This window comes from Mytilus californianus, unplaced genomic scaffold, assembly GCF_021869535.1.
Source record: "Mytilus californianus isolate M0D057914Y unplaced genomic scaffold, xbMytCali1.0.p SCAF_3, whole genome shotgun sequence".
Taxonomy (NCBI): Eukaryota; Metazoa; Mollusca; class Bivalvia; order Mytilida; family Mytilidae; genus Mytilus; species Mytilus californianus.
In genome coordinates this window covers 34,923,130-34,936,845 of record NW_026262679.1, presented here as the reverse complement: position 1 = coordinate 34,936,845, position 13,716 = coordinate 34,923,130, and the positions used below count along the sequence as shown (strand labels likewise).

Here is a 13,716-nt window from a genome sequence, read left to right as displayed (position 1 = left end):
GAAAAGATGTTACGCCTAATAAAATATGTTCCGGTTTTAAGATCATTATGATCCAATTGTCTTATTCCTGTATCACATGTACAAATGTATATGGAACGACAATTTACATTTGCTTACACTTGTAGTATGATTTCATCACTAAATAATTCAAATTTTGGTGACTATGTTGAATGCATAAAATATACAACAGATATAGTTAAATCTGCCTCATATCTTGACTTACATCTAGAAATTAACAACGAGGGTCGGTTGAAAACAAAACTTTACGACAAAAGAGATGATTTCAGCTTCCCAATTGTGAACTTTCAAATTCTACGTAGCAACATTCCAGCAGTGCCTGCATACGGAGTATATATTTCCCAGTTGATACAATATTCCAGGGCTTGTGTTTCCTATCATGATTTTCTTGACAAAGGGTTGCTACTCACAAGGAAGCAATTAAACCAAGAGTTCCAAGTGTTGAAGTTGAAATCATTCTTTTGTTAATGTAACGGACGCCTTCACGAGTTGGTTGACCGTTATGGAATATCTGTTTCACAGATGACAAAGGATATGTTCCAATTATCGTAACTATAATCCCGTCCCCTTTTCCCCGAATGTGACCTACCGAATTAGACATTTCACCGGGTTTGTACTAACATGATCAACACGACGAATGCCACATGTGGAGCAGGATCTGCTTACCCTTCCAGAACCTGAGATTACACCCGGTTTTTGATGGGTTTCGTGTTGCTCAGTCTTCGGTTTTATATGTTGTGTTTTTGCACTGTTGTTTGTTTGTTGGTTTTTTTCTTTTTCAGCCATGGCGTTGTCATTTTATTTTCGAATTATGAGTTTGAATGTCCCTTTGGTATCTTTCGCCTCTCTCATTATTCGTGTAGGCTCGCGGTCTTAACGGTATTCTTTACAGAAGAGCTTGTAAAAGATCAAAAGTTAAAAGGTAAATCACCGTACCATTTTCACCTAGTAAGATATTGTTACGGAATGAAATTTATAAACGTTACAGTAAATGGTATAAAACTTTAAGGATAGCACATCGAAAAGCTTTATTTTTTCCTGTTCTTAATGATTATCTTAAATAGATTAAAGAAGCATTTCATGAATAGGTTTTTTTTTTCAATTTGGTATTACGGATTGTGAATTGATATCACCTTACTGTCATGTGAATTGTAAAAAGACCATAGATGACCAAATTCAATGTGAGTGAAAATCAACGGCCTGCTTCATATCACAACAACAAACACATAATTATGACAGACAAAAAAACAAGAACCCCTGGATTACTAGATAACTAGAAAATTATTTCATAGAAGTTTGACATTCAAATATATATAAGAAATTATATTGAATGTAATGAACCTTTTTCCAACTCAAACGCAAATACCAGCAATGATCTTTAAGGCATTTGCAATGTGACTAGATGTAACATGTTTTCACTTAAATCATAAGCTTACTTACAGGTAGCGAAGTGCTGGAAGATTGAAAAATACTCCAGTTTCAAGCTCCGAGATTTTGTTGTAAGATAGGTATCTAAAATGCAAAATGTTTCAAACGTTTATGCTACTGTTTGATCAAAATCATGCACACTATAATCTCAGAAAATTGAGTTAAAAACCTTTGCACAATGCCCCCCCCCCCCAGTAAACATATTGTCTCATTTCCCCATTATTTCTCTGAGTATTCGTGTTTACGGATCATATTATGCAATCCTAAAATTGTGAATAAGATATTGTCTATAGATTACATATACCTGTAGTTTTCAATCGATACTTAGTACATATTCAGTTAAGTGGAGCTTTAAAATAAATAAGTCTATCTGTAGGCGAAATGCGCATCTGGAGTTCAAATTTTTCATCATCGTTTCTATGATGTTTCTATTGTAAGAAATTGTCTATTGATTACGTATACCTGTAGTTTTCAATACACATTTAGTATATATTCAATAGAAGGGTGAAGCCATAATTTGTTTCTTGATTTAATGTAATATATACATGACATACTCACAGTGTTTGAAGCGATGTTAGACCATTAAAGGTTCCATTCTTGATCTTTGTCAGCAAATTGTTGTTAATATTCCTAAAATATTTTACATATACTTACTATAACTGGCAAGTTTAATTATTATTAAGGAAAATCAGTTATGTTAATGCATCGCTTTTTATTTTTTTATTTATGAAGATATTTCACAATTTGAACATAAAACAGTACGTTTTCATTCGTAATCACTGGTTTTAAGCAGTCTTTAACTTCCTTATATTTTGACCGAAAAGTTTTCGGCCCCCCCCCCCCCCACCATTATGTAGAAAATTCCATTTATTTCGGAAGTGGCAAAAATGCGGAACGTTTTTAACTTCGAATTTGTAACTTTATAGGATGGAAAATATGCCGGACAGTAAGCAACAACTGTTATGCTTCTACCAAAAAGATACGAATCTTTGGTAAGAGGGATAATTCATATCGGAGGTTTATGAAATATAGTAAGTGGTCCTTACTCGAGAACAATTAGTTGTAAGGACGTAAGAGCTTCACCACTGCCGTGCAACAATTTAATCCCGGTATCTACGAGGTGTATATTGTCAGAAATTGTCTATAAATTAAGTATACCTACATTTTTCAATCGACATTTAGTATATACTCAAAAGTAGATTGTAGCTATAATTTGTTATTTGATTTAATTTAATATATACATGATATACTCTCAGTGTTTGAAGCGATGCCATACCATTAAAATTTCCATCTTCAATCTCTGTCAGCAAATTGTATTGCATATATCTAAGATATTTTACATGTATTTACTATAACCGTCAAGTCTGATTGTTGTTTAGGAAAATCAGTTATGCAAATGCATCCCTTTGTATATTTATGAAAATACAACACAACTTTAACATAAAATAGTACGCTTTCATTCATAATCACTGGTTATAAGCATTCATTGGTAATAAGTATAGTGGACGCATTCCATAAAAAATGTGACATGTTGATGCATTATAAGCATTTGAAAAAAAATGAAATTAGATTTAAAGGAAGAGTAGTTTACCGATGTTCAAATCTCATAAATCGATTAAGAAGACAAATCAATGAAACAAATACAAACTGAGAGAATCACATGATCTCCATTAGGAGCGAGTCCGGCGGCGTTGACAAGGCAAAAGTCTCCAGCTATGCATGCATCACATGCCATACGAATCCACACTCAGTAAACATGTCACTATCAGGAATAGGACACACTCGGTTAAATTACAGTTTAACTGCCAACACATGTAATCAGTTTATATCTCGGATACAGTTGAATTTTTAGCTGTTGTCTTTAATACCAATAGAACAATGCATGAAAATATTTCAGTAGTCGATTGATCTCTCAATATTAATGTATTTCTCTACATTTGAGACCAGCAATTAATTCAACTAAAGACAAATATTAACGACCTAATGTTTTATTCTATTTGTAGACGAAATGTGCGTCTGGCGTACACAATTTTCATCCTGTTATCTATGATGTTTCTATTGTAAGAAATGGTCTATAGATTACGTAGACCTGCAGTTTTAAATAGACATTCAGTATATATTCAATAGTAGAGTGGAGCTGTTATTTGTTTCATGAATTAATGTTCTATATATATATAGTACATGTATACTCACAGTGTTTGAAGCGATGTTAGACCATTAAAGGTTCCATTTCTAATCACTGTCAAGAAGTTTTTGTAAATCATCCTAAAATATTTTATATATATTTGATATAAATAAAACGGTTAGTTTGATTGTTGTTTAGGAAAATCAGTTATGTGAATGCATACTTTTTTATATATAATTCATGGAACTGTAACATTACTTTGACATAAAACAGTACGCTTTCATCCGTTATAGTAAGTTATAAGTTTTACGGGCGCATTCCATAAGAAACGTGTAATATTATTGTATTATAAGCTTCTGAAAAATTAATCTTGAATACGGCAAAAGTAGTCAACCTATGTTCAAATCTCATAAATCGATTACGGGGAGAAATCAAGGTGACAAACAAAATCAAATCAAATCATTTTATTTCCTAATTAAAGGGCCAGTAAGGGCATATCAATTACAAACAAGGAAATGGTAGACAAACATGTATATACATATTTTTAGACAAAAACAAAACCGAAAGGAATTGCATGACCTCTTAAGGGGCGAGACCGGGTGCGTCAACAGGGCAAGTATTTACTGCCATGCATACATCAACCGCTCTACAAACAAAAATGAAAATAACAAAAATTACCGAACTCCAATGAAAGTTATAAACGGAAGGTCCCTCAACAAATAGCAAAAATCAAAAGCTTAAACACATCAAACGAATAGAAAACAAATGTCATATTCCTGACTTGGTAAAGGCATTCCTTTATGTAGAAAATAGTGGATTAAACCTGGTTTCATAGCTGGCTAAACCTCTCATTTGTATGACAGTCGCATAAAATCCACATTCAGTTGAATTACTAATTAGACTACGAAAACATATAATCAGTACATCTCTCGGATACATGTGACTTGTTAGCAGTTTTTCTTTATATTTATCTTGTGTTTACAATTGAAGAAAAAACAAAACAACTGTAAGTCGTCCACAATATTAAGTGAAGAATGCAGTATTCACCTCTGAAACTAACAAAACCTTTAAATAGACTTATTAAGAAGGGATATAGTTACGATACTGTTGTCAGGTCATTAAAGATTGCATATTTTGGCGTTAATATTGATTCATTTATAGGGTCTTTGCATCGGCACTAAACACATTTATTTAAAAACCAGTTGTTGGCATGACACGGGTTATGTTCTTCTCATATATGTTATGATGGTATGATACTAAACCCCTAACGGGAAGGATTGTGCCTGATGTTCATATGATGAAGACATAATCTTTCAATCAGTTTAATTGAAGTCTGGAGCTGGCATGTCAGTTAACTGCTAGTAGTCTGTTGTTATTTATGTATTATTGTCATTTTGTTTATTTTCTTTGGTTACATCTTCTGACATCAGACTCGGACTTCTCTTGAACTGAATTTTAATGTGCGTATTGTTATGCGTTTACTTTTCTACATTGGCTAGAGGTATAGGGGGAGGGTTGAGATCTCAAAAACATGTTTAACCCCGCCGCATTTTTGCGCCTGTCCCAAGTCAGGAGCCTCTAGCCTTTGTTAGTCTTGTATTATTTTTAATTTTAGTTTCTTGTGTACAATTTGGAGTTTAGTATGGCGTTCATTATCACTGAACTAGTATATATATTTGTTTAGGGGCCAGCTGAAGGACGCCTCCGGGTGCGGGAATTTCTCGCTGCATTGAAGACCTGTTGGTGGCCTTCTGCTATTGTCTGTTCTGTGGTCGGGTTGTTGTCTCTTTGACACATTCCCCATTTCCATTCTCAATTTTATGAATATATTGAAATATAAATTGTTGTTTGAAGAAAATATTACTGCAGTCTTCTTCATATGAGACCAGTCAGTGATTTTACTAATGACAAACATTTACGATTTTCAGTAGAGTTGTCAACTGTTAATCGGTTAACCGGTTAACCTTCGGAAGGACCGAATATCGAATACCAAAAACGCTAACCGGTTAACCGCACCTTTTTTTTCAATTTTAATATATTTGACATAAATATGTATTGACATCATTAATAAATGTTTCAAATGATAGTCGTACTAATTAATTTGACATATTAATTGTCCAGTCTATTGATTACTATTATTAACCTTGAAAACACTCCAATTTTACAAAATTGATTAACACGATGACAACTTGTCTATCAACTCGAGGCATTAGCGTACACGTATTTCGAACCGTTGTAAGGTGATTAAATTTTACGATTTACTTAATTATTTTACTTTGTATATGTAAGAGAATGATAACCCCTTTCTTCATGATTAAGTACGAGCGTTAGCGAGTACTTATCATGAAGAAAAGGGATAATCATTATATTTCAAACTTAGAATATTGTAAAGTGCTCAAGGCTTAAATGACCTCTTGATTGGTTTTATTCAAGAATGTGTTTCATTGTCAGTGCAATGTTCATAATTAATGGATGACTCCTTTTGTAGGTATTTCATTTATATATTAATCTTATTGATGTGAGGACTAACTTTTAGTTTGGGAAATTATAATAAATTGTATTTTAGACATTGATTGACACAACGGTACAATGAAATGGTAGAAATTGTATAAGTTTCGTAATTGTGAGTTATGTAATAATTTAATGAGGACTTATCGTTTTGTTTATTTACATTTTAATCTAATAAATTCAAAATCAGAGTTACAACTAGTTTGCATTCCACATCCAATTTTAGTCCAGCTGTTTACATCAAATACTACTTTATTAACTAAAATGTAACAATTAAAAGAAAATGTTGGTTTTTTTTTAAAGAAATTTAAAAGTTGTATTTGTAATTCGATTTCACGTATGTACTATTGGGAATGACTATTCCTACTAATTATTGATACAGTAATCTGATTTTTGGTAGGCATATTAGCTCAAGATTTAGGTTAAATTAAACTTTAGATTTTTTTTTCTTTTTCTTCTTTCACATTACTTTGATAATGCTTTTTGTTGTAATTTCGAAGTTCTAAATATTCACATAATAACATAAACTATACAATTATACTGTACAAGCAAACTTCAAACTTATTTTGATTTTTTTGTTTGTTTCAAAATTCAGCTTTCAACTAATAATTCTGTCAATTTGATAAAAGTGCTTCGGGCAGTTGTGACTCATTTATATTAATTCTTTGTTTTCAACTGTAAATAGGCCTAAACAATAGGATAATCCCTTACTAAGAAGATGTTTATATTCATTCTTCACAATTACTACACCAAATTCTACACTTTCATTGGTCGAGAGCACTTTGCTATAATATAAGATATAATATATTGCGTAGACCTACATGTAATAAAAATCCACCTCCATTGTCTAAGAAGTTTGTCATACTTTAAACGAAATGCCGACTCAAAAATGGTAAAACGCAATTTATGTGAATGGAAATAATCTAAAATACCGTGTGGTACGAGTAACACGCTATATCATCTCAAACTGAAACACTCCACATAATTTTCTGAGACACCAGAGAAATGAAACAATCACTGGTTTCAGACTTTGTAAATTCGCCGATATCAAGAAGATGTTCATCTTTTAAATCTGAAGTTATTACAAACGGCAAAGTAGATATGGTAGTATCGGATTATTGAAAATGAAACGTTACCAGGGCCAAGACTTATAATGCCCAATTATATACTTCAATTCATCTTATCATTAGCATTTGTAGAGAGTACAGACTGAGAGCTTTAAAACATTAACTTAACTACCGGTTAACCGGTTAATCGGTCGAAAGATTGTTCGAGTAACCGGTTAAAAAAAACTGTTCAATTTGACAACACTAATTTTAAGTGATCTAATATATTATATTATTAATAAAGTTTATCTGCTGCATTAATAAGTATTTCACACTATAAAATTCTCACTTTATGAAGATCAATATGTTCCAATTGTCTTATTCTTGTACCACATATATATATCGAACCACAATGTACAATTATTCACAGTTGTAGTATGATTTCATCATTCCTGACTGAAATACTACAGCTTTCTAATATGCCTGCGCATATAAACTATTGTAATATTTAAATCTTCTGTTCACATTGTTATACTATAACAGCACACAAATGAGTTAATACTTCTTGATGGAACACAAGGCACAGTAAAAAGTAATCAACTCATACTATGATTTATTATGTGCAAATATCTGTCTGTGATAAATCCAGATTGTCCCGTTGGAAAAAAAATCCGTTTCATCGTTGATTATTGAATAACAGTGTTGTATTACACATGTAAGATAAATGTTTCCAATGAACAACTGACAGTCATGAGGCTAGAGTTGAGACATTTAAATAAGTGATCATCTCAAAAGTGTCAATGTATTTACTGATTTACTAGGCACATCAATACATTGTAGCTTTTTTTCACATTACTTCCAATGAATTTAAAAATATTGTTCGTGAAGTCTTTCCACCTATTCTATGATGATAATTAACTGAGTGGTTTGTTGGTTGATAAAATTTTGGATAACATCAATTAAATGTTTTCATATGGATTGGTTGGTTTGGATGGTTGGTAATATTTAGGTAGGTTAATTAATCGATTGATATATTGAAATTTGCAAAGAATCAACCTTCAGGAATTTTTGCGTTCACTAATCGGTTGATTGGCTTGGTACGTTTGCTCGAATAAATGACTTATTGATTGATGAATAGCTTTATAATGTAAAGAGACGCATATTTCATAATAATTGTTTTATTTATTTATTGTGACTGTGACTCCAGTGACAAATATTTTACGCAAATCATATACTCGCAGAATAATAAATATTCTTCCTCCTAATAAAGAGACAGAACGAAATCCAATTCCTCGATTAAAAAGGAAAATTAGGGTTGGGTTCATAAGGACATGCAAAAAAAGATGTAGGACTTGGATCCCCTTAAGATACAGGTTTTCGGGTCAGTGGAACATGTCTATTTGTATTTAAATCATGGTATGTTTATGAACATGCAAAAATTTAACATTATGAATTTCCTTTTTTATAAGATTTATGTTTTGTTTTATGTGTTGTGTATGTATTTTGTTATCATTGTAATTAGAATGCGACCTTGATTTTTGTTTGTATTACGTGTCTATGTGGATTTGCTAATTCCATCGTATTTTCTTTTTCGCTTGTTCCAAGAGAATCGTCCCCTTGTATTTGATTTGGTTTTTTTAAAGCAGAAGATACCAAAGGGGTATTCAAACTCTTAAGTAAAAACAAACTGACAATGCAATAGCAAAACAAACGGCAAACGATCATAAAAAAACACCAGTTTACAAAACACAGAAGAGAAAACTAAAGACTGAGCAACACGAATCCACCAAAAACCAGGGGTGATCTCAGATGCTCCGAAATATCGAGGAAGTGCTCCCCGTCCTGTCTTTTTTGTAGAAAGGTGAGAATTTAACATGCTTATTTGATTAAAGAATGTTCGTCAAATATTCGTCACTGGACTTCAACCAAACAATAAATCAATGAATAAGTCACTATGAAATATGCGTCCATTTACCTTATGCAATAAATCAATCAATCATTCATTCAATCAATCAAATAATCAACCAATACACCCAACGACCAACCAACCCCTCGATATGGAGAACTTGTCACTTGATTTAATGCAAACATTTTATGTACTAACTAACAAGGCCATCAACCAAAAATCATGTTTAACTAAACAAATATGGCATGGCATTCTTTACCAATTATTTTTTAAAACAGCTATTTGCTTAAACAATTATTATACATTTATTGGAAGCAATATCATAAAACCTGTTAACGTACCGCGTATTATGAATTCATAATTTTGAGATGATCATTTTTTTTAAATGCATCAACTCTAGACCATCGACTCTCAATTTTCAATTGTAAACATTTTTTTGGAATATCTAATATTATTAATACTGTGGACCTCATTTTATTGAGAAAAAAAAATAATAATCAGGCATCAGTACCATATTGATTAAAAAAATGACAGGTTATTGTATGAGTACTATTAATATTTTATGACAAATTCTAGTACAATGTTAAATTCATGTTATAAATTGGTGTCTTATCACTGCCATTTTGCTACACCGCTAATTCATGGTTTCAGTTGCAAATCGCCACAAAGTGATAAGTGACTGTAGGATTTTTAGACTATATCACGAATAATGTTAATTAATTGACAGCATTGTTTTTTTATATGTGTTTCCAAATTTTGATGAAAGAATATTTAAAAAGATTTTGGGTGCCTACTTCTTGTCATCTTGTAATATTTGTTCAGAATTATCCAAAACAGGACATGGTTGAATTTCAAAGCACATTCTTAACCATTTAGATTCGATAAATTTTCTCATTCTATGATTACTAGTCTCCAACATTGGGAGAATCGAATATTAAAGTTCAAAATAATTTTCTAAAGAAAGGATAGGGAGTTGTAAAAGGAGGAAGTGATTGTTAATTGTTTTACTGATCTGAGAAAATCATTCTGTAAATGATAGGGGTCATACAAATGGTATAATAAACGCCTTTTAAATTTCATGGGATATTATTTGAACATCTATTAAGTTCAAGGTACAGTAAATTGGCTATGTCACAGATTTTGGTAAAATTTTGCATATAGCATTGGCTTGTTGAACTATAACTGACAATCGAAAAAATGCATTCATCTCTTTTATTTTTTGATATATTACTAATGAATTCTTTCAAAATAGGTGAACATTTGTAAAGAAATTTCATAAGATATGCGAAAAACGATCCTAAATTTGTCCTTAAGGTAGTTCGGGTGTATAGAAAAAAATGACAGAATTTTCTCATACTATGTGAGCTTAAACCTTGTTGCATGGTTATTAAACAAAAACAATAAAATTTGGGAGTCACCGGCCATCCAAGAGATATTTCGACCTCTGCAAATGGGTGCTTATACGCTAATTTCTCAATGGATATATACAGTTGGGTGCAGACCAAGCATTACATGTAGACGGGCAGAATAAGTTAACGCGGCGTTTACCCGCGTGCACTTCATGTAAACGCTGCGTTAAATCTGTGTTAACTCTAAAATTTCAGTAGACATAAAAAAGGGCGTTTACTTTCACGTTTACCTCCGTGTAAACGCGCAAAAAGGCGCGTCTTCTAATTTTGTAAAATGTAAACGCACGTTTACGGTTTGTAGTTAACGCGCGTTAAAGCAGATACACATTATCGCTATTTATTCCATTCCGGATAAAATATGAAATTACACAGCTCTTTCAAACCAGTTAAAGCTATCTGGGGCCCTGTTTAAACAATGTACTGTGCATATAAAATTTCAAAGAGTTATGCTTAAACCATTGTAAACAATTCAAACAAACCATTTTTCTTACTTTAATTTGTATAAAAAAAAATAGATCATAAACTATACAAATTTCAAAATGTTCACATTCTACATGTTGTCCCCCCTCCGCTCATTACTAATGACCTTTGTTTTTGAAACACTTGATCCAAACAGGAAGTTGTCTAAGTGACTGTTTTTTTTTTCTTCAGATTTGGACTATATAGCGATAAGGTGTATTGTCATCGTATCCTGGATACACTGACCTATCATATCACACGACTTGCTACGTAAATATTTCATACAGCACATTTTCGACAAATATAAAGATTATCGATTACAATGAATGATATGACATGTATCAAATTAATTGAAATTCAAAAATGTACATAAGTTACAAAAAAAATGTTGTCAACAGTTGACCACTTACTCCCGATGCTATCTTTAATTATGTCTTCAAATCTACATACAGTTTTGCAAAACATGTATTTGATTTTGGCCTATTTTTTTCAAAATTTTGTGTGAAGCGATAGCCATTCATCTATATATTATTTACAACATTAAAATTTGCAATTGAAGACAAAACCTTTTTTAATATTCTAATTCTGGCCTGATAATTGATTACTTTTAATACCTTCGAATGTATTGTTTGTGGGTATCAACAAAATGTGTCAATATTTTCCTTTTTGCTAGAATAATATACAACGGCATTAAATTTCTGTTCTTTTGGTCCCTAAAGATGAATAGTTTGACATAAATTGAGAGCTCTATCAGTCTACTGTTACTAATGATTATTTCGATAACAAGAAGAAGTGACAATATTTCTTTTTTTAGTACTCTTTATACCTCAGGATGGATTGTGAGACATAAAAGTGAAAACATCTAAGTTTTTTGTCGCATTAAAAAAAAGGTGCCAATATTCTCCATTTTATTAGAAAATTATACAATGCATGATTAAAAATAAGATGTCATTATAAACGTTTTTTTTTTCAATTACATGTATGCAGATGTACAATGATTTGTCTGGTCATAATTTACGCACATAAGCAATTTTTAAACAACTGACGCGAATAAACTGACAGGGGGGAGGGGGATTTAATTCAAAATTTAAGAAACTTTCATTCAATAAAACTCATGAGACCTGTAAGTCACGGATTAGTATTTGCACAATTAAAATAAAATAAATATGTAAAATAAGTGAATGAATGTATAGATATGATAAGTGAATGGAAAGTAGATTAAATCAAAACAAAATAAGCTGTGTTATGTAAAGAAGGGAAGAGGGTTTCTTTCACTGGTTATTACAAATTATTTTTCCCCCCCAAAAAAACTCCTAAATTGATTTTAAAATTCATTGAAGTTTTCACAAAACAAAACAAGCAACGGAAAAAAAGTAAACAACTTAATAGTAAATGCGAGTAGTTGGAATGATAACAATCATAGCACTCTACTGATAAGTTTCCCCCATTTAGTATAACACATGTTAATAATCGAAATAAAAGATGCCTATTAATAATACCAGAAGTCCATTACTAGTGGACTTCTGATAATACTAAAAACCAAGAAGCCATATCAATAGGGATTGTTAATAATATGTGTATCCGCATGCACCTGGTGCTGTCACTGTACACAGTTTATATTAATTATATGTTCGGATTTATTCTTGTACTCAAGGAGCAATAAAACTAGTCATGTTTGTTGGGGAGACTAAAATATAAAGAATAAATGCAAAAATTACAGAATAGGGTAAAAATATACTGATTACCGAAAAAACAATTCTCAGATAACAGTAAGCAAATAACTACAGAGTAGCCATTGTTTTTAAAGATAAAGAATAATGAGCGAAAAATTAAAGAATACAGAAATAAAGGACCCCAATTTATACCTCATATAGTGACCACAGGGACCATACAACATGTACAATAAGTATTACTTTTATTAATGCATATACAGGTCACAATATTTATGACAATAACAAAAACAATTAAACAATTAAAATTATCATTATAAATATATTAGTAACATTTCTCTCTTTCTTATTTTTCTTAATCCTTCTTCTTCTTTTTTTATTGATGTTTAAGTTTTAGGTGCACGAAAAAGAATTATTTCCGTGCAGAGAAACAAGAACGACACTGGCTTGATATGTAGGCGGCTCCTGGTAAGAAATAAGCAATAATAATAGCATACGGTCCAATTAAAATAAGTTTTATGTCTTTATAAAGTAAAATACTACCTTTTCTTTTATAAATAAAGGTCTTTAATAGTCAACAAATGCTTATATAGTCAACCTATGATTTCAAAAAAAAGACGAGCATAACTAAATGCGTAAGGAACAGAGATATTAAAGGAAGATCCACACATGAGACATCGACTTTATACAGAAACGACAAAATTTTTATTATCTACTACAAATTGAGACATAATAATTATTTTAACCGAGCCGTACAGAAGATAAATCCGTCTACTGGAACCTGTATTAGTATATTTATGCACAACACTATTTACGTTTATTTCTTAAATACGGTTTTGAGGTGAACTATATGTATAATAAGGCTATAAGAGAGAACTAAAGGTCAAGCTGGAATGAATACTATGGACGAGTTTTACTTATTCATTAATAGCGAAGACTCGCTTTCAGCGTTTAAAAATAACGCAGGTGGCAATTTCAAAATGTGCCTTCCAAAACGCTATACTTTGGATAGATCGTGGGAGTGTGCACTATTGGAGTTTTCATTCATTCCGGAATTGGAAGCTTCAACGAGACGGATTTACAACTGTTCCAATTTTGTGGACCAGTCGTACATCAGAGAAACGTCTCTTATATTCTCCAGTGGGTA

At 31.6% G+C, this 13,716-nt stretch overlaps 1 protein-coding gene across 10 annotated transcripts in view; it reads right to left on the bottom strand.

The window, feature by feature from the left end:
- The window catches only part of LOC127734438 (platelet glycoprotein V-like), a 100,650-nt gene that overhangs the window by 65,311 nt on the left and 21,623 nt on the right, over window positions 1-13,716 (bottom strand). For 7 of the 10 annotated variants that reach the window (XM_052244299.1, XM_052244300.1, XM_052244293.1 and 4 more), the window contains exons 5-7: window positions 3,640-3,711; window positions 2,005-2,076; window positions 1,459-1,530 (exon numbers count right to left, since the gene is read on the bottom strand). In XM_052244299.1, the coding sequence (XP_052100259.1) occupies window positions 1,459-1,530; window positions 2,005-2,076; window positions 3,640-3,711 (216 nt within the window). The remainder of the gene's footprint in view (window positions 1-1,458; window positions 1,531-2,004; window positions 2,077-3,639; window positions 3,712-13,716) is intronic. The other 3 variants (XM_052244298.1, XM_052244302.1, XM_052244297.1) reach the window with 2 other exon arrangements.